The 23,330-nt window shown below is 33.2% G+C and overlaps 2 protein-coding genes across 2 annotated transcripts in view; both read left to right on the forward strand.

Moving 5' to 3' along the window:
* The first annotated feature begins 1,942 nt into the window (after positions 1 to 1,942).
* eas (ethanolamine kinase 1) lies at positions 1,943 to 22,252 on the forward strand. Its single transcript, XM_036376342.2, has 4 exons — positions 1,943 to 3,334; positions 15,908 to 16,602; positions 17,717 to 18,166; positions 18,263 to 22,252. The coding sequence occupies exons 1-4, from the start codon at positions 3,026 to 3,028 to the stop codon at positions 18,372 to 18,374; spliced, it is 1,566 nt and encodes a 521-aa protein (XP_036232235.2). The 5' UTR covers positions 1,943 to 3,025; the 3' UTR covers positions 18,375 to 22,252.
* goe (gone early) overlaps positions 3,222 to 23,330 on the forward strand; it is a 99,706-nt gene continuing 79,597 nt past the window's right edge. The window contains exon 1 of the mRNA XM_070110725.1: positions 3,222 to 3,334. The gene's annotated coding sequence lies outside the window, so the exon portion shown is untranslated. The remainder of the gene's footprint in view (positions 3,335 to 23,330) is intronic.

A 23,330-nucleotide genomic window follows, 5' to 3' on the forward strand; every position in this document is an offset into this window, starting at 1 on the left:
ATGAGAGATATAACTATAATTGAAACTGTGGATGAAGAGTGTCAAGAATTTTATATATTCGAACATTTCTTCAACTTCATGCATCAAATTAATGAAAAAGATGATCATGGGCAAGTAAATATTTTAGTTTTACTTCAAATAATTGTTAAAATTATGGTATACTTTTCAACGGAGTTTTCAGTTATAATAATAAAGTACCTAAAACTTTCGCAGTAAACAATTTGAAATCGTCGTCAGGTAAGTGAAAACTTAAAACTTTTGCGACATGTCAGTTAACAACTTGACAATGTTGGTGTTGTTTTTGTAGCGGTTAACTTATCCCCGCTTAATCGGACTATAGGAAGAGGGTGTCAGATGAATGAGATTCATTGGACATATATTTGTTATGTCGGAGTCGATTCAAGATAAGTAGGTCTTCAACCTGCTACAGCATCCAGAACGGAGTTGTGCACGAGTCATTCTATATTCTCGAGACAACTCGAGTTCTTCGTCTGGTTAGGTGGTGCTTTGGCTCCATGTACGGTTTCTGCGAAATCATCCTAGCAGAAACTGCTTAGAGGGGAGTGCATTATGTTCCTTGACTGGAAGCATGCAGGCCTCACTATGTAGGTGTTTGACCAGAGACATCCTGTAATGTTACGGAGTGCAGTATGCTGACATGTCTGAAGCTTTTTCGTATGCATTTCACTACATCCCGTCCCTCATACGGTGCAGCGTACTTGATGACCGGCCGACCGATTGCCTTGTATGCATGTTGTCAACAACGTTTCTTTGTCCTTTCCCTAGGAGGTGCTGGCTCTGTACTTTGGCATTATTCGTGGTCGTATGTGGAGCGTAGGTGTACAAGTTATCAAATGTTCTTGACAACTTGATAATATTTTTTATTGATGAATACTCGCCCGAGTTTTAAAGCAAAAATTACGAGTGGTTAAATGTATGTAATGTTGCTAAATTTAATAGAGCTCTACGGTTTATTCGTATGTAGAAATTTTTTTTTAAATGTAAAGTGAAATAAAACGCAATGTCTTGATTATAAGAAATTTTGGTAATTTTGCAACAGATTTGGTAAGCATTTTGGTACCCAAAGATGTTCCAAGTGGCAACACTGCTGCGAGTGACAGTGTTTTCTGTGCGGCAACCATGATCCAATTTTATAAGGTTGTGGCGTTAGCCTAAAAACAGCAATTTGTCAAAATCAGCCGTTTAGCTTTGTATTGTTTTGATTTTATAATTCAAAAATAAAGTTTTCAAAGATTTCAACCATTGAAAATACCTTTTCGATTGATAACTGAATACGAAGATTGTAAATCACAAAATCATCAAATTGTAAACAGAAAATTCATAAGAAAAACAACAACAACAGTTTTTTGTGACGTTATTAAGACAAACAAATTTGGTAAGAGAATGCACGCTCCGTGTGTCCCAGTTCACACAGGGACTCTTGTCGCCCATACCGGTTTTTTGTGAGCGATGGCACCACGAGGAAAGTCGAAAGGACCGTGTAAATAAGAATAAAATTAAGAAACTCAAATATATTGAATTTAAATTTTTAACAACATTTAGCGGTATTAAATGTGATAGTATATACATATATAAATAAATTCAAATAAAAATGAGGTTACTTTTACTTTTTCATATTAACATTATAAATTAAGTTAAGTAAGTAATATTGTTCTACAATTTTTATGTTAATTTCTTGTAAGAAAAATGTGAGACCACCATACCTCATACAAATGAACTAAACAATACGCTCTAAGTATCGCGTACCCGAACCGTACAAACATTATAAAAAGAAATGAGTGAAAAACTCGACTCGAGTTGCTGAACTCTTTTCGCTCGTGTGAACGCACAGAGCGACACCAAAAGATAATTTGCCGAAAATGAGCGACAAAAGAGTCCCCATGTGAACGTCATCTATCGACACAACCGTATATATAATCATGTGCGGCACTCACTCGTTCAGTTTACCAAGAGATTTGGTCAAGATTAGAGGTGTAAAAATTTTAAGTGATAAATAATTTGCATTTATTTGAGTTCTGATTGCATTTAGCAAACAAAAAAAAAACGGAATTGAACTAACTTATGTTAAATACAGAAGGATAATCAAATCTTGCTAAAAAGTGTATTTCACGCATACAGTTGTTAAGGAGGAACAGGAATTTAAATTTTTTGTGCAAAGGATAGGACAAAAAACGAACACAGTGTAAAAGGGAGAGAGGTAAAAATTCGCAAATGTAATCCATTACGTGAAAAATCGATAAAAATAGAATCAAATCGGAAGCTCGTCATAAAGGCAAAAACAAAAACGAATAGACGTGACGACGAGAGGAGCGGTACAACAACAAAATAACGAAGAGTCCAACGTCGGCCAAAGAGCGCATAGTAAGAAACGTGGTATAGTGAAGAATTTGAAAATAAAAAAGACGATATTCTTACTAGATTATATGAAATAATTCTTACGCGACCACAAATATAATCCTCTCGCGCAAAACGTATGAGATTAGTTGAAGTTTTTGAAATAAAGCAGTGAGGAGTATACACGGGAAAGGAGCAAAATCAGCTGATCAGCATTGTAACAGAGGAGAAGGAGAAACGCTTCTCCAACTACCGGTAAGGAGAACGTCACTACTTAAAAAAAGAGAAATATTTACTACAGCTGTCCAATCAGCCGTAAAAATAGCCAAAGCACAAAACGTCAAACAAAAAGTGTTGAATTTGTAATACAAACAAAATTGGAAAAAATATATACAAATAAAAGTCAAACAAACCACATAGCGGATGTAAATAAACGAGCACGAAAACCTAAGCAAACCAAAATACCGAAATACATACATGTATCAAAAACCACTCAAATTCCATATAGTTTTAACGTTATAAGAAAATATTGTACATATACTTGTAAGTAAAAATAACAAATTTCTGTTACAAATCAATAAAAAGTGGCTAAAGTAATACAAAGTAGTAAAGTATATTGAAATAAAACAAGAACCTAAATTTCAAATATTCACGAGTGCGGCAAATTAGTATGGGCACAGAAACCAAATTCAACAGTTACAAGGAGAACACCACTTCAACGACTGGTAGTGTTTTTCGTCCGAAAGTAGCGCACAATGGTACGTCGGCAGCAGCATTAGGCGCCGGTGTTGGTCAAAAGTTGCATTCCTCAAATGGTGCATTGAACTCTAAACAACAACAGCATAGCGATATCACAAACGGCAGCTGTGTAACTCCAGTTTTTGTACCTATACACATTGGCGACGACGTAATTAGCGGTGCCAAAGAGGTGCTGAATGCGATAAGGCCACAGTGGAATATTAGTCATGTACAATTTAAAGTGAGTACTGAATACATATTAAAAATTTATAAATCAAATTCATTATTATTGGCAACCAAATCGGAATTAGCGCTTGTTAGCGGCCGTCTGAAAACTTGAAAAAAAAAAACAATTTTTCCTATTGACTTTGTCGGATGTGAAAATATTTATATTATGTCAATCAAACAGAGTGTGGAAATTTCCATCATGCCGCTTAACCGCTTCGAAGATTTTGCGTGTACATAATATGCATGCATTTGCTATCTGTTCTACTTATTAGTTAGATATGTAGGCAGGCGATTGTAGTGAATTGTTGGAGAAAAAAATCTGCAAAACATTGTTGTAGAGCACCGGGCCTTTTTGAGAACTCTGGGCTCGGGAGAAATGGTCCCCGATCTCCGCCCATCTCAGCTTCACTGTATGTATGTAGGTTCGTTCAATTATCTATTATATTTAGTCGACATTAATAACAACTCTTCATGTTGTTAGCAACACAGGAACTAAAACTTTTACTTGTTTAAGGAAGTACATACATATATAGCACGTGTGTAGGTACATCGCGCAAATTATGTGTGTTCATACATAATACATACTACATATGAGATATTTCGATTAATTCGCGTTTATCGCCCATCATCATGGCGGGAGTAAAGGTGTTTTTGTTTAAACTTAATCGAATTATCGTCGTTTATAGTATAATGAACGCCACATTGTTTTACAATTAATAATTTATACAAATATAATAAATAATTATACATTCATACATATGTGTGCATATCAGTACGGTGGTTTGTGTTTGGGTATACATATTGTGCTTTATAGCATTCTTATCTCTTTAAAGGTTCTCGACGTTTATACTGAAAGCAATTTCTGTTATTGTGCACATGTGTTTTAAATATGTACATTTACATAGCATATTCTGTTGTAAAGGTTGTAAAAATTATAAATTTAATACCTACCTGCTTGTGAATTGACTTGCTCTTAATATTTTGCAATATTATTTCTGGAAAATTTCCACGCTCTTATATTTTTATGCCTTGAACAGAGTATATTAAGTTTGTCACGAAGTTTGTTACACCATAAAGGAAATGATTTAGCCATGTCCGACTGTCTATATCATATAATCTAAAATTTTGCACGCGTCCTTTTCTCTCCGAGAAACTGCGCATTTGTTGGAGCCGCCAATATCAGACCACTATAACATACATAAACCTGCCATACAAACTGACCGATCAAAATGAAGTTATTTTATGGAATATTTTGTATTTGTATAGAGTATTATAGCTTCGGTGCATCTGAAGTTAACGTTGTTTCTTGTTTAATTATTTGTTTTTCAAATTACACATTCCTTTCACATTGTTGATTGTGTGTTTTGAACGTGTTGTAATATATTTAAGTTTTTATTTTTTATGCACAGCTGCACCTGCATAAACAAACTTTCGCAATATGTAAATGACGTACGACAAAACGCGGCATTTTTACTTACTTGATATTTTTTTTTTTATTAATTTCTAAATAATTTTTCATGCAAATTCAATGAGATAGTTGTTTATATAACGTTGCATTTACTTAAATTGTCAATATATATACTATTTGTGTTTAATTAAAAATACAAATCCTATGCAAAGGATTCGAATATCACAGATATTAAGCACAAACGCCATTGATATTGTTGAGCTGGAACTTCAGAATCTGCGATGAACAGAAAAGGTTCCACAAACTTTTTTTAATTCATGAAATTTCAAATACTATGAAAGCATCGTTACCAATCTTATTTGTATATACTAGTCTAGTGTACATAGTGGCTTTAGGTGTTATCACTCACACATTTTCATACTTTTACAGAGGAATTGGGTACATATTGTATTATATATACTTATAGACTAGAACTACAAATTTTCTTGGTTTTAGAAGAAATAATAAATTTGTAGTTTGTAAGATGGAGACGTCGAAGACCGTATAAAAAATACATACATATGTATGTTCAGAGTGATGAGCTGAGTCGATTTAGCGATGTCCGTCTGTTTGTCCGTCCGTCTGTATACATGCGAACTAGTCCCTTATTTTTGTGATATCAATCTGAAATTTTGCCATGCATCCTTTTCTCTCCAAGAAGCTGCTCATTTTCCGGAAACGTCATCATCGAACTACTATAGCATATAGCTGCCTTACAAACTGATCGATCAAACTTGAGGTAAAATTTTGTTTATATAGTTATATACATATGTAGTTGGTGATGCCGAACCGTGCAATAGTTAGCTTAGTACTAATATTTCTTCCAAGAGAAGGAAACGTGGTGGTTGAATCTTGTAGAAGAAATGCATGCGTACAGGGCTCGATTACATATCATTAAATTCTTTATATTCTTACTTGCTAAATTTTTGAATAATAGGTATTTCATGAATCAATAACATCATCAAATGCTATGTCAATAGTTTTCCTTACAACATGTGTAATTAGTATTAATACTTTAGCAATATGTTCATAAACGACCTACTTTCTAACTCAATGAAAAAGAAAAAGTATTTTAGCGTAATTTTTATATGAATTGTTGAGTTGCTAGCTCATAGACGCCACACTTATGATCGATTCACATATATTGTATAAAATTGCTTTGAAATCTGTACATATATACAATATACACTATATAAGTACATACATATGTGCATTTTAGTCGTTTTATCAGTAATCTCTTTGTAATCACAAAAGCTCTCATTGTGATAAGAGTGTTAATTATATGACATCTACTCTGAAAAAGCCAATTACTAATTAATTTTAAAATACTAATTTAGTATTTTTTTTTATTGTTGAGCATGCATTTGTTTTATAATTTCGCATTGGGTGCATATTTTTTTTTTTATGAAATTAGTTCATATTTACCATTTTATTTGCGTTCTTTGAAAATATTGTGCACTAACTCACCTTGTGTGTTTGTTCAAGTTATAAAATGCAGAACTTAAAATTCTTTAAATTTTAGCTTAGTTATATCAGTAAGTGCTAAAAGTTCTAGTTACATTTGCCTGCTTAATATTGACAAGTGATGTATTAAGAATGTAATTAAGTCGTAATTTTTTTCTCTTTGCATTTACATACTTGTATAATTCAAAGCCGATAAGTACCTAAAACAGCACATATACCTTTTACAGAGCAACAGAATCACTTGTTCAGCTAGCGATTTGTTGATCTACGATGTAGTTCAAATTTTAAATGCAAATAAATTTTTGAATACATTTTATTAAATAAAATAATCTGAATTTTTCCCTGTACATATGTATGTAAATTAGAGTTTTTTATATGTATAACTTTTTCTGACACTCGTTTAAGTATGCTAACCTCTCTTATGGAATTTTACAAAATTAAAAATTAGTAAATTATTCTGGTATTGTATGAGACCGGAACACTGCCACGCCCACAAAATATATATTTTTTTCAATTCCTGCAAGATTTGAATCACCCCAATAGCGACAATTTTGTTTGTTGACGAAGCCATTAAGCCAGGAATGGGCCTCATCTGAGAATATGATTTTTCGATGAACGTGAATTTGCGTAATAATCTTGTACAATTTTCAAGCGTTGTCCAAAGCGAAACGTTACATATTTAAATGGCAAATTTTACTGATCACACTAACAAAATTTGACACAAACCCGTAAACAAACATGTCCGCCACTAGCTGTCAAAATCACGTCATCCATGTTGGTAGACGCTGTATATAAGCTTTTGACTACCTGTAAAACAGAAACGCTTAATTCGGTACTAAGAATGATAAATATAATCTTCATAATCAAATCAATAAAATTTGTTATACAATGGGCTAGCCAGGCACATGAGACTGTTAAAAATTTAATCAAAAACAAGAATTCCCTTCAAATACAAAGGCTCTTTACAAGAACTTGATTCCGATCGTTCAATTAGTATATCCTATAGATAACTTAAGAGTTGAAGATATCGTACAGATATGACAACTAACTTACAAAAATAGAGCCCATATTATGGATATATACATTCGTCTGAATTTAGGCCGTATATTTATACCTTTCTATAATTGATAAATTTTAATAATATTAATTTTAGACTATACCGAACTTATGAATTTGAGTACCACTCTTTAATTTTAGAATATATAAATCGATCTAAGTATATGAGGGATGTTATTAAAATTTTATGAGAATGTTTCCCTTGGCATGTTGTTGAGGAATGCTGCCGAGTTGACAATCCTTGGCCGGATATAAAAGTCTAAAGGCCCATTCATATACAACTTTACTTGGTTTACGTGACAGTTCATACCAAACAACGAAATGCAAAAAACAAAGGGTATGCCACAATGGACGCTTTACTTTCAGTGTTTCTCTTTAATAAAAATGGCGACCGTTGCTTGCCAAAGCGTTAAAAGATAAGAGTTGCCCAACATTGTGCTTGGCTTCGCGTCGCAAACTTTTTATGTGAACGTATTCATACAAAAGCGTATGTACATCAAATTTTTCCGTCAAATCAAATGTCTGACGCTAAGCGAAGCAAAAGTTCTATCTGAATTGGCCATAAGTCAATGGTACAATCTTCGAACAAATAGTTCGGATCTATATATAATATAAATAGCTGCCATACCTACAAACCGATTAAAAACAAGATAAACATATTTTTATATTCTTTTATGCTATAAAAAAAGCAACTGTGAAGGGTATTTTAGCTTGCAGCCGAACATAACGGGTTTTCTTGTTTTTATACGTTAATTGCCTACCACTTGAAATATAAACCCTAAATTTCATATTTCCGACAAAAGTTGCTTAGATTTGTATTTGTTAATATTTTTATTACACATACATACATACATAGATATTATATATCCTGCCCATGAACTCATTTATAATTTATTGCCATTGCTCATAGAGATTTATTAATTATTAACTTTTTGTTGGTGTACAAATTTGATTTGCGTGACTTGTGTTGTGTGAAATGTAAATAAACAAATTCTGTAAACTGCACTTTTACACGCATAAACATATGGAATACAATGTATAACAGCGACAATGCATACATACATACATTCTAGTTCGCACACCTAAATTTATATATTTATTTTTGCACGGTTTCTTATACCGGTTTTGCTTTTCATTTCCTATTATCATATTAATTGCTGGCTAAGAAAAATGCTACCAAAACAAAAAGAGTAAAAACAAGTAAGGAAGTTCTAAGTCCGGGTGTAACCGAACATTTTATACTCTCGCAACTTGCAAGGATCGAAGCCCGGGAAATTACTTCAGGTGTTGGCACAATTTTATATTAAAGGAATTATTGATCCGATTCAACCAATTTTTGACACAAAAAAATACTATTATCGAGAGTTATATTTATTTATTTTATTATATGAATTTCAAATATATATCTTACACTTTGACCGATATTTTCGGACTTTAAGATAGAAATATGAGTAGAATGTTATGTACCGAATTTGGTTGAAATCAGTTAAGCAGATCCCAAGATATGGGGTTTCACACAAAAGTGGGCGGTGCCACGCCCATTCTTTGATTTTGAACGCGGTTCGTATAAAGTCATCTCATACCATCCCAGAGATAAAATTTAAAGTCTCTGGCGTGTTTAGTGCTTGATTAATCGCGCTTTTAGTAGTTTTTAACAGTACCGTTATATGGGGAGTGTACGGGGTTGTCACCCGATTGCACACTGTCGATAGAGGTGCTAAAAAAATTTGTTAACAGTGAATTTTGTTATTATTGCTTTAGCGGTTTAGGAGATATGCACATGATTAGGGGACGGGACCACGCCCACTTTTTAAATAATTTTAAACTACAGATGCCCCACCCTAATGTGAGTCGTTATACTAAATAACAGTCTTGTAAATAATTGTGGAGCTAAGTTATGGCAATTTATTGGATTTCGATTTGTGGGCGTGGCAGTAATCCGATTACGCCCATCTGCAATACCAACCGTCTTACGGCGCCCTGAAATATGTTTCATCAAGATATTTCAATTTTTACTCAAGTTACAACTTGCACAGACGGATGGACGGACGGACGGACGGACAGACAGTAACCCTGATTTCAACTCGTCTCTTTATCCTGATCATTTATAAATACAAACAACCGTTAGGTGAACAAAACTATTATACTCTGTAGCAACATGTTGCAAGAGTATAATAACCGTTGTACATATGTATGGTACATATCTGCGATAAGCGTTCATTAGCACCAGTTTGTTACTCATAGTCACGTATATGTATGTATGTACATATGTATGTATGTGTAAATATCGAAGACCCCCAAAAAATATGCATGTATTTTTATACTTTTATTTCTTAGATTGCCACTTTAGTAAATACATATATACATATGTATGTATATAATACAAAATATATAATGAGTGTTTGATCTTTGGACCGGGACTGCTGATCCGCGAAGAATCCGCTTATATTTTTGTTGTTCTCTATGTCTTTTAACAATGCAATACTCTTTACCTATTACGTGGGAACACGTCGTACAAAACCTCGACCGCGCCACTCACGTATCACAGAAGTTTTATTTTTGTTTACGTCTATACTTGTATGCATTTGTGTGCGGGTTTAGTATATATTTCAGTATTATTTCGTCATTATATTCTACGTAGAATCTTTGATTTGCTGGTGTGGGGGTGTGTGTGTAATCATGGTGGCAAGATTTCTCTTTCATTGGTTCTTTGTTTATACTTCTACTGATACTTCACCACTGATTATTCATTCTTAAGCAATGCCAAATTGCTCTTCTCTTCTGTATTGCAATACTACTCTCAACCTCTGTAATCAGCATTGACTATGGCGACAACGTGGGGTGGCTAGCCAAAAATAGACACTTGACTATTGCACTACAAAAATGTGTGGGTATGGGCATGATCTCTTGTATACCATATACATATATAATATCTATGCATATATCTATATCTTGCAGATTATAAGAATGAAAATATATTCACACTACTTTAAAAGAGATCCATAATTATTATCTGGTTCAATTAACATACATATATTTTCTGCAATAATTTTAATTTTTATATTGTTCAGGTCCTTCGTATTTTTATGCTCTCGCAAAATGTTGCTACAGAGTATAATACAATAGTTTTGTTCATCTAACGATAGTTCGTAATACTTGTACATAAAATTAAACGGGATAGATTTAGTTAAACTTAAATGTTTAGGTGGACGAGACGAGTTAGTCCAGGAAACTATCTGTCCTTGTAAGTGATAACTTGAGCAAATATTAAGATATATATAATATTAGATAATCAAATATGTATAATATTAATTGTTTGATTTTTCAACCAAATAATGATATATGGATAACATTATTCTGACATTCCTTATGATGGTATGAAAATGGGGAAATCGAATCACAACTGCGCCTGCTATCCCTATTACATAATACAATTTTAAATTTCATCTGATTCTTTCGGATCGATTAAATTTGTGATCGGCTTAAAGCGCTTAGTCGGTTTATAGAGGTCTCTATGATCACTTTTATAGGAATTCTAGTTACCACAACGGACCGGCTATAAGCTGTCCAAGTAAGATTCCTGTTAGGAACGACTTTTTAACCTAACCTAATCTTCGTATGATTCGTCTCGCTTCACTTTTCGTCTGCACAGTAATGTGCAGTGACAGTATCTTGCTTTGCTTTGAAAGCAAAATAAAAATCAAATTCGCAGGGGTATTTATAAATGCCATAGGTATGCGAGTATGTGTGGTCATATCGTTATAAATTAACGTAAACATTTTTTTTTATTTTATTTAAGTGATAGTTTGCAATTGATTACATATGATTCGGATAAGTACCATATACAGGTTGATCAAAAAGTTTCTGCGCTCGAAATGAAAAAATACTGTTTTTGGTACGAAATATATTTTTTTATTCAATATAATCTCACTTAACTTCAATACACTTATTCCAATGATACTCCAATAGTTTTATGCCATCCCCATAATGACCATCCGGAAGCTTTGCAAAATACCCGTCTACGGCTGTAAAAGCTTCTTCATTCGACGAAAAACGCTTCAGGTCTTTTCTCACGATTTTTTTTTTATCCAGCTGCTTCAAAAGGCCGCAATAATATTGAGAGTTGATTGATATACCTTTCTGCAGATAATCAATCAACAAAACTTGTTTTGCATCCCAAAAAACTGATGCCATAGAAGGTTTGCTGATCGTTGTGACTTCTCCTGTTTTGGAGCAGAACAACCAGCTTTAGTCCACTGAAAAGATTCTTGTTTCAATTTGGGTTCATGGTGGTAGCTCTAAGTCTCATCGATAGTTATAAAACGACGTAAGAAATCGGTTTTATTCTGCTTAAAACGCTCTAAATTATGCTGAGAAATTTGTTTTCGATCCAGTTTTTGTTGAATTGTTAACGTGTGCGGCACTAACTTTCCAAACAGCTTTTTCATATGTAATTCTTCATGTAAAATCTGAAGTACTTGTTCGTCTGAGATGCCTATGGTATTAGCAATTTCACACCTAGTCAAACTTGAGTCTTCCCTAAAAATATTTCAAACTTGCTCAATGATTTCTGATGTGGTTGCTGTTTTTGGTCGTCCTTCGCTTGAATCGTCTTCAAGCCTAGTACGACCACGTTTAAATTCACCAGTCCAAAATTCAACGGTGCGTTTTGAAGGTGAGTTTTCCTTAGATACTTCTAATAATTGTTCATAAATTTCCATCACTTTTAAACCTTTCAAAACAAAGAATCTAATCACTGCGCGATATTCAGTTTTTTCCAGATTAAAAAAATACGCTGACACGTCAATTTCAAATGGCTCGTAAACAAAGAATTAATTGACGGAATGACTTCTATCTTTGCATGTGTTCTCACGACAGATGTACTAACTTGAGAAAAAAATTGAAGCTAGTAGTGCTATTTCTTGGTGTGAGCAGAAGCTTCACAACCACCCTGTATATACTTGTAGATAGATAAATATATAATAGCAGCAATATGTACTTAATTACTTGCAAATCAGGCGAAATTTCGCAACTCACGTGATAAGATAAGATAAGAGCAGCTGTCTAGCTAATTAACTTCATTACTGTGTACACATACACAAAAACACACACATAAATACATAGTTATTCATACATCTGTACATACATACATATGATGAGTGCAAGTTTCAAATTTGAGACTAATACATTTTTTGTTGCAATTTTTATTTATTTAATCAATATTATTATAACGATATGAATATATATTTCAGATTTTATGGTATGTGCGGTATATCAATTGATAAGGCCCTTAACGTCACCTTCCAAAAAAATTACTTCCGAACAATTCTGTTAATAAGAGTTGTTGTCAGACGTTTCAAATATTTCACATTATCTTGACAATAAATCATTTTGTTAGTTTTATGGGAATCATTCACGATTTATTACCAACCGAATTGGTAGGTGTAGTATATGAACCATACATCCAACCATGCATACATCTATCAGTCTATGATGTTGCCAGAAAAATACAACATTGTAAATGCTGTCACATGATTGCTAATTATTATTACATTGCTAACATCAGACAAGTGTAAAAATTGTATAGACATAATGAATGTGGATTTATATTATTATACAATACAATAGATCGCCAGATAAACAAGGTTACATGCTTAGATTATTTAGATTGTTTAGATTACTGTAGATTATCGCTCTTATTTAACACGTCTAACTAATAAATCAAGATCATAATTCCATTTGCTTACTTACCCCACATAAAGATACATATCTATCGTATCTGTTTTACACAGTCACAAAAATAATCATAATACGTATGTTAAACGTTTACATAATTTCTGACAACTTATTATGTTTGTTGTGTGCATAATCCAAATTACTCGCATAGACCTAAGTTTTCATTATATAATATATTATCTTGACTTTATCCATATACCCTAAGTCCTCGACATATTACTTTTAGCAAGTATAAGACTACCCACCCATTTTATTTTTGTGTTTAATATATGGCTTTTTAGAAGTACTTAGATATGAAAATGATGTGTTTGTAAGATTAGTAGAATTTTTAGGGCACTTGAAACATTCCCAATGATATTCTTGACTGCACCAAACAAGTTTCGTGTCGAAAAGTTGAGGTTTTCTGAATTAACAAAAATGTATATTTTTTATATTTTGCCGAATTGACAATCCTTGATCGGATAAAAATAGACTACCGTTTGGTTTATGTAGACCCGACTGCCTTGGGAATGGAATTGCATTTTAAAAGTGCCGCATCGGAGACTTAATTCTTTACTCGTACATTTTCTAATACTTATAATTTGAGGTTTTGAATAATGGCCGATCTCAGCAAATCCATAATTAATTTTTCCTCAATCAAATCAAATTTCAGAGTAGAGTGATCCTATCATGAGTGACTATATTTATATAAATCTATTTGCTTATTTTATACCATATATTATATATATATCATAGAATGCGCAATTCTGAATTAACGCAAACTTATTATCTATATTGTGTGCAGTTAATTTTATTCAGTGATAAATTGCACTTAATTATACACGATGCTGACATGACAATAATTTGCAGGAAAATATTATATATAAATACATACATACCTTACATCACATATTTAGGTCTATATGTAGGTATTTTTAAATAACATTTGTTCAAATTTGAGCCGGACTGACAAAAAAACTACATTTTCACGTATTTTATTACAAATCATTATTATCGCCTTTGAAATAGGCTTCTTTTAATACAAACATGCCAACGGTTAATCCATATTTCCAAACACTTGTTATAAGCCTCAGCTGGATTGGCCTTTAGTGGCTTAAAATATTTTTGTTGTTTTTCGGTTTCAGCTAATTTTAGGAGTGCCTTTTGCTAGTTTGTTGGACAGTTTCAACATCATATTCATAAACTATAAATGTAGGGTCCTCATCTACTTTGTATTTTGCGACCTCTAAATATTCAGGTATTTTGGAACGTTTCACGCCTCATACCCAAAACATTCACCAAAATGAGTTGAGTCGATCTTCTCTTGTGGGATGTTCAGATCCTAGGCTATATCTCTGTTTCCAATACGACTGTCAAGCACTGTTTCCTTAACTTTTTATTAGTTTTCTTCACGACCTGCACTGAATGCTTTGTGCCATTCATATGATCAGGTATTGATACGTCTGTCATAAGAACATAACCAAGCTGATTTTTGAGCACATTTTCCCTCACTCTTTTAATTTTAGTGTTGTTGTTGTTGCGATATAACGTTTTCCAAATAATTTTGCTGAGTGGACAGTATTTCGTGTGGTAAAAATCTGTGTCTGTTCCGGTTACATATCTATCAACGTTCATAACGGTAGATGAATAGCATAAGATGAGTTTTCTACAACATCGCTAAACTTTATTGATTGCTACACAAAATTTTGATTACTGTTATTTAATGTTATTTTTGTTTAATTATAAATTGTTAGGACGTTTATAATTAAACAATTAAGTTATTTTCCCAATTGAACCCTTAATTGTTTTGAATTTTACATGCAACGCAACAATTACTTAATTTCTCGAAGAGGGGATGCACAAAAAATTACCCGAGTAATTTTATATTGTATTTTCATTCGATTTTCCATAAGGATCCTTGAGTATCAGATTGCTGTAATGTTCAAGCGTGTCACCTTACGTTTCAAATATTTATCAAGGCTTCTCTGTTTCCTGCTCACAACCCGATTGCAGTCAAAATTCGATATTAGCGTTTTTTGATCATTTTAATCACAGAAATTTAATCAGGAAATCATATTTAATAAATGTAAACAAAAAAATTAAATAATTAACACTTTGAGTCAATTAGCTAAATATATTGACTCAGCCATGTTGTGAAATTTATTTTGATTGGCTAAAAACTTTATCGGAGCAATCAGCACTCTGTCTAAATTATCTAATTGCATTTAATTCACAACGGTGGATATTTAAATGAGGTAGAGAATGTGTTGCACTTTTGGTTAAAAAAAAATTTCCAAAATTTTAGTGTGCTTGTGTAACGTGTGTTGTTAGTGTGATATAGTGACTTATAAATTGGCTTAATTTAATTGAAATACAGATTGAGATAATGTAAGTTGAACCCAACAGTGGAGGCATGGATAGTGATCGTGTGATGGGGTTGACACCAGCTGCAAGCGGAAAGTGTCAGCCAACAAATTGTGAATATCAACACAAATTTACATACATCACTGCATGAGGACAAGGTCATTGCAATGACACACTAATTTCACCAATTTTCCACTTGTTGGTGTACATATCGCACCATAAGGGTTAATTTCTATGCTTCAAAGCATAACCAAAGGCACGCACCACCGAACGATTTAATCAATTTGGAAAGCAAAACAGTGTCATCATGTCAAGTGCTTGGTGTCACGGAATGTACATGTACATATACCTACATATGTATGTATGGTATATACATATGTAAGTACATGCCGCAAGTGCCGGCAATGATTGTTATGATTAGGCGTACAATTGGATGATACACACGGAATGGTTAGCGGCAATCAGACAAACGAATTCGTGCTACATACACATTTTTAATGATTTTTATTATTTGTTTTTTTTTTTTTTTTGCAATTCTAGAAATTCACCGATGGCATCACAAATAAGCTTGTCGGTTGTTTCTATAATCCCCCGCAAACCAACACAACAACAATAACAAACAACAGCAATGGCAATGAAATCGACACAGGCAGCGCCTATGGCAATGACACGCCCAACTCACCCCCTACTTTGGCATCATCCACACTGTTGGACGACAACAATGACTCGGGCAATATCAGCGACACGGATACATTGGATTCAGAGGTGACTATGTCGAGCGCACTTGACATAGATAATAGTCATAATGCCAGCAACACTGTGAATACGAAAGCTGAAAGCCAAAACAGCATTCCGATCAATGAGAGCAATGTAGCACTGGTGCGTGTCTATGGTAACAAAACCGATCTGCTGATCGATCGTAAAGCCGAGACACGCAACATACAGCTATTGCATACGTACGGTTTTGCGCCGACACTATTTGCCACATTCAAAAATGGTTTAGTTTACGATTTTGTACCTGGTGTAACATTGAAGCCAACCAGTGTTTTGGAGCCGAGCGTTTGGCGTTTAGTCGCGACACGCATGGCCGAAATGCATCGTCGCGTGCAGGTGCAGGAGACGCCAGCTGATGCAGCTTGCGGTGCTGCTGGAGTGGTGCCAATGTTGTGGCATAAGACGCAAAGTTTCTTCAATTTAGTACCTGAACGTTTTAGTGATCCCGAGAAACATAAAAGGTAATTGCCAACGTCGAAATACGAAATTTATTTCGTCACATGCCAAACTCATTATTTTATAGGCCACCCCAACCCAAAGAATGTTTAGAATGCAATGATGGACTTGGATGGGGGCGGCGGCAACGCGGCGACCCAAACGGCTAAGGCTCGGGCCATACAGGCTTCGGCTGCGGCTAATGGCGTCTATATATTGCGGCAAGAACGGGCGTTGCGGGCGTTGATTTACAATCGATTGGGCATGTAGCGAGAGGAGGTATGGGCAATGGAGAGTGTTGGAGTCGCGTGGCGGTGTAGGAGCGTCCATAATTTAATGTCACACGCCTTAGAATGTAACGTGGCGTTACGTTGCGTTCGGTTCGAAACTTGTCTGACTTCTATGTTCTCGTACGGCTGCATCACATTAGAAAAGCAAGAAAGTGCATGCATTAAAAAACTAATAATCGTCAGCCGTTGATCGCTTGCTTGTTCGTTGGCGTTCCTTCGTGGGATTGCTCGTGGCACGCGTTGAGCTTGCACTAGGCGCTAGTAGGCGCGTATTGGATCTGCCTACTCGAAACTCGGCGCTCGCACTTCTTCTTCGTCTATTTGTCGTTGTGTCTTCTTCGCTCGCTTGCCTACACCCGCTCACTCGTTCGTTCGATCGATCGTCTGCTCATTCGTACCATTCGATTTTCGATTCCATATGAAACTAGTAATGTCTTTTACTTACTTTTTTGTTTTTAAACAAAAGAACACAATTCATTTTAAATAGCATTCTCTGTTGCTTTTAACATATTTATAAATCAATTTTATAACAAAAAAAAACTTTAATTTTAATTAGTTGTATGCATTACATTAAAAATTTATATGAACAGAGCTGCTGTACTTATGTTTATGCATATGTACTACTCAAAAATCACTTCATTAAAAGTAAACCACATTCAGTACTATTAGCTTAGCAGACACACATACACAAACACATATAGAAATAAGTATATAAAAAAATATATTGCAAAAGTTGTAAGCATCTAAATTGAACGCATTTCTTCTTGATTTTTTCTCTTCCCCTCTGTGCGTTGCGCAAATTTTTTTTGCCTTCACTCACATGAAACCCAACCCACACCCCCAATTACAGAGTTGAGGAAACTTTCTTGCCCATAAAACGTTTACGCGACGAGTTCAATGCGCTATACAGGCGGCTCGAGCGTCTGGGCAGCCCCGTGGTATTCGCCCACAACGATCTGTTGCTGGCCAATATTGTCTACTTGGAAGCAGAGCAGTGTGTCAATTTCATTGACTACGAATATGCCGATTACAATTTTCAGGCATTCGATATTGGAAATCATTTTTGTGAATTTGCCGGCGTCGACGAAGCGGACTTCTCACGCTATCCGAAGCGTGATTTTCAACTTGCTTGGCTGCGTGTATATCTGCAAGAATATCTGCAACGTTCCGAAATTACCGACGCCGAAGTGGAACGCCTATACTTGCAGGTGAACCAATTCGCGTTGGCCGCGCACATGCTCTGGACCATTTGGTCGCTCATACAAGCGGAACATTCCAACATCGATTTCGATTATGTCGAGTAAGTAGCAATGCATTTCAATTTGTCGTAATCATATATAATTTTTCAAAAACTAATTTTCACAATAATTAAAATTTTTTTACACCAAAAACTCAGATACGCTCACATACGCTATGCGGAGTACAAAAAGCATAAATCCATAATAGGCCTGCGCACCACAGAGGAAGATGATGCGGCAACTGAGAACAATATTGCGGCGCAAAGTTAAGTTCACCATATGCACACAGCGCATCTAAACACATCCGCGCGCCGGCTAGCTGCTAGATTTCGAACTGTGCATAAGAGTATGACTCAAATGCTTGCTGGCATGCTTGACTAATTGAAATGTCGACGAATTTCGTGGTTCAAAAGGCAATAAGCTGCAAATATTACAACAACAACGGTCACTAAGCAACGTTTATTTCAACTCGTTACGTTTGTCTAATAATTTGCAATAGAAGACATAAGCAAAAGTTTGTATATTCGTGTAAATCCGTTGCGTAGTCGTTTTTCTTGTGTGTGACGTACGGTGCTATGACGTAAATAACAGTGAAAAATTAATTATATTAATTTTGACAAACAAAAAAAAAAAACATTCCGCAAGCATTAATTATTTAAATACGATTTTTATGTAATACAAATTGTAATTATAAAATACGTTAAAGATATTGGAAAAAATAGAAAACAAACAAGAACAAAAAACAAAAAAAAAAAAATAGAAACTAGTAAGCCAGAAAAGTGTTGACAACGCATTGTGATTTGTTTTTAGTTTAATTCGAAAGCATTATCGTTTTATTTATTGTCGTAATATAACCTCATTATCCAACTGCATTGATTAATTTTTAAGTGTTGAATAAAAGGGTATATATCTAACATATCTACATGCTAAAGCCGCAATTTCTGCTTTGACGGGCTGGTGTGTGATAGCAGAGTATCCCTACAGTGTAATCAACTTTTAATTGGTGAGAGGCAGGACTTTCCCGAACTAGCGTCAGTGCGACATTTCTTGTTACAAACTGACTAGTTTATAACCAGTTCGATTTAGTCAGGCATTTCTAGTTCAAAACAAGTCTTTTTCCCGCAAATTATATTTCAGTCACAATTTTTGTGTTACAAACTAGTCTTTTCTGACAAGTGAGATTTCAGTTAGATATATCTATCTAGTAGCAAACTAGTATTTTCCCGCAAATTAGATTTCAGTCACAATTTTCTTGTTGCAAACTAGTACTATTCCTGATTACTTTGTTAATATACTTTAGGGAAATATAATATTTCGTTTAATATTAACATTTCTTATCTAACCTAACATTTCTATCGCATTAAAAATACATACCTATATTCTTATATTTACATTTAGCTTGTGTTATCAATAGCTTCATAGTATATTATAAAATTATATTAGTAATATATAAAAGTATATTTGCTGAATTAGCGTTTTTGCGACGATTTGAAGACAGAAAACTATTGAAAGCAATAAAAACTAAGTTTTACAATGTTCAATAAATTAACTTATTTCATAAATTACATATTTATGTTAAATGAAGTCGTAGGCCTTGTGCCGTATTTTACAGCCCAAATAACATTTAATTATTGTAATATGACATTTCTAACCAAAGTATATCATGTATTACTAAAGGAAGCCAAATTGCATTAATTTGCGGTTTTTGACACATTTTTCGAACATATTTATATTCTAAAGTTATCTTTAACGCATTTCACTTTTAACTCGTCGCATTTAGTGCTCAAATAAATTAAGACAGCATTTTGGATAATTTGTACTACACAACTGGAACAGATTTAGAGAAGAAAGGCTTTTAAATTACATAAAATTAAAAAAATATATATATTTGCTATAATCTTTCGCAATAAAACTAAAATAGGGTTATAGAAGAATAAATTTTTTTCGAAAAAAACCAAAAAATTCTAAAATATTTTACTTGTAAAAATGTTAAATATTTATCTAAAGCGCGTTCTAAAATTTCAATACTTCGAAATTTACAAACTTTGATCTTTATTTAACCAACTGAAATTTTAAAATATTTCGATAGACACTAACTATGGGCGTTACATTTAAATTTCACACTTTTCTGCTAAATTTTTAATTACTGAACTATAAATTTTCAAAACTAGCATAATGAATATTGTTCAACTTGAATAATGTTAATATTTAAAACTAGACACTTTTTTTTGTCTTGTAAAACAAGTCATCATTAGCACGTCTTAAATACCTAAAATACTCACGACTTTCGGGTCTAAGTAACTGGTACGGATCCGGATTTTTATCCGGTCAAGGACTGTCAACTCGGCACCAATCCACAAAATTACTTCAGGAATGTTTTTTGCCGCTAAAATTTCGAAAAACTCTTAAATATTTTGAATAAAAAAAAATAAAAAAATTTTTGAGTGAAACCCATTCGTTCAGTTTTATGTAGTTGGCTAAATTAATATATATGGTATAGATAATTTTTTTGAGAGGTTACACGGGTTTCGTCGAGCAAAAAACGCGCTATTTTTAATAATTTTTTTTCCTATAAAAAATGAAATATTTTATCAAAACTTTTGGTTATTCCGAAGATACATATTTGATGAAGATTTTGTGAAATTTTCAAAGGAAGATATTTAAAACTTGGTCATTACGACGTCATTTCCGGCAGTCCCTCGGAAAAAGGGGATTCCGCGTTTACAGCAGAATTTCTGACAGGATTATCAAAAGTAAAAAAAAAAAACTTTGAACTAAGACCCTTAATTAGGTATTGGATGAAGAAAAAACAAATGAAGTGAAAATTGTATTTTTGCAGACATTTTTTACAAAAAAATGCAAATTTCGGTGAAAACTCCTCGACGTTTTTTGTTTCTCTAGTTTGTCGTAATTGACAAAAAAAAATCCTTCGTTCAAAAACTGGTAAATTATAACTCGAAGTCCTGTGTAAAATTTCATTAAGATCAGTTTCGAGAAAAAACGTTTAAAGTTTTAAGTGACTATATAGCTGACCTCGAACGCGCAACTTTTCAAAGCTGTATCTCCAAAACTATTATTGGGATCAACTTGAGAATTTAGAACAAAATTCTAGAGATGTTATAAAATTAAATAAGACAATAAAAATTTATTGTTTTTGAATAAAACCCTTTTAACACCTCAATACAAAGATTGTTCATTAAAAGTTATAAAATTTGACATAACGAACAGCCCTGGTAATGTGGATATTGCTAGTAGAGTGATAATTCAATGTTATTATTGTTTTAGCGGCAGAAAACATTTCTAAAATAAATTTGAAGAATGCTGCCGTGTTGACAATCTTTGGTCGGATAAAAATCCAGATGCGTTCCGGATGCGTAGACCTAACTGTCGTGGAAACGGTTGAATTCAATACAAAGTAACAGTCTATAGCTTTTCTCGTTTATTTATAAACTTAGCATCTTTTTACGGTTTAAGGCTTTCTAAATTTACCATTTATTTTGCATAACTCACACGCATTTTGATTTTAATTTTATAGAAATGCTGTTATATTCCAAATAATATGGCATTTCACAATATATTCTAAATATACTGCATTTCTCACTAACACTACGATTTATTTCACATTATTTATTATATTCTATATAAATAAATAAATATTTTGTAAAACTTGCTTAGATAATTCGCTCGCAAATCTTGTATAAATCTAGTAGTGGTGCTAATTAGAAGTGTTAAAAGCAGATCAATTAGTTGCGCATGCTCCTCGTGAGCATGCAAATTTTGTTAGTAATATTGAGAGAATATTGATAGCAAGTGTTATATAAACGTTTATATAGTATACAAGCATACACATAGCATACAAATATTACGCGTAGTTTTCTTACAAAGACGTGAGAACATTTGGTTACACAAAATAAAAAATAAATCGCATGTAACAAATTTTTACCAAATGAAATATAAAAAATATTACAACCACAAAATATGATTATAAAATTAGTGCTCAGTAATGTTGATGATCGGTCTTAAGGTCTTAAGGAATATGTGTATGTATGTAGTATATGTGTATGTTACAAAATAATAATTTATTATAAAATAGTTGTTTAGAATGAAATGTTAATAGCGGGGGAAAAGAGGGTAAACTAAAAAAAATATAATAAAAATATAACAAAATATATATAAAGTGCATAGTAGTGTGCATAAAATACTACACACAAACATACATATATACAAATTAAAATACCTATCATACTAATCAATAATGTTAATGCAAAAAATGAATATCACTAACTAAATATATATATAATATTATACCATATGTATATGTACGTATATATCATTCTATTATAATATTATTAAAAAAAAACAAATATAAATATATATATAAACCTTTGCGTATATTTTTTAATGTTTGACAAATTGTTTTTGGTTTTTATTCAAATAAAAGAAATGTGTACAAATCAAAGTGGTATTATTTTTTCTGTGCAGTTTTTAGAGCAAAGAGTTAAGAGCAGCATTGGCAGCCTTGAAAATTCTTAAACTAATCGTTAATAGTTTTATAATCGGCTAAAGCTGCGTAAATTATCAACCGAAAGTCTTGCAAACCTTGACTTCAAAGTTTTTGATTTATTCAGTATTTTTTTTTGTCGCAATTTTGTTTTTTACCTTAGTTTTTTTTCCTCTCTAGCTTTGCATAAATACTTTTATCAATATTTAGTAAGTCATGAAGTTTTTAACACCCAGCAGGAAACGTCGGATACCCTATAATATATGTATATATATAAATGATCAGCATGGCGAGCTGAGTCGATTCGGCCATGTCCGTCTGGTAGTCTCTAAGTTTTTGAGATATCGATCTAAAATTTTTCACACGTTATTTTCTCCCAAAGAAGCTGCTCCTTTGTCGCAACCGCTGATATCGGACCACTATAGCATATAGCTGCCATACAAATTAAACGATCGGAATCAAGTGCTTGTATTGAAAACTTTTTCATTTGACGACATATCTTCACGAAATTCACGAAATTGTTCGGATCACAATAGCATGCAGTTGCCATACAAACTGAACGATCGGAATCAAGTTCTTTTAAGGAATCTTTGTGAAGCTTCGGTGCAACCTAAGTTAACGTTTTTTCTTGTTTTTAGATTAATTTTGTATCGCCTTACAAACGGAACCAATAGAAAATGCATGTGCGATAGTCTTTGATAAAGAATTTTCCCCAACACTTTAAT

Source organism: Bactrocera oleae, chromosome 5 (genome assembly GCF_042242935.1).
Source record: "Bactrocera oleae isolate idBacOlea1 chromosome 5, idBacOlea1, whole genome shotgun sequence".
Taxonomy (NCBI): Eukaryota; Metazoa; Arthropoda; class Insecta; order Diptera; family Tephritidae; genus Bactrocera; species Bactrocera oleae.

Coding starts and splice junctions, on each gene's coding strand:
- eas (XM_036376342.2), top strand. CDS start 3,026: ATGGGCACAGAAACCAAATTCAACAGTTACAAGGAGAACACCACTTCA. Junction 3,335..15,907: donor TTAGTCATGTACAATTTAAA/GTGAGTACTGAA, acceptor TTGCAATTCTAG/AAATTCACCGATGGCATCAC. Junction 16,603..17,716: donor GATCCCGAGAAACATAAAAG/GTAATTGCCAAC, acceptor CCCCAATTACAG/AGTTGAGGAAACTTTCTTGC.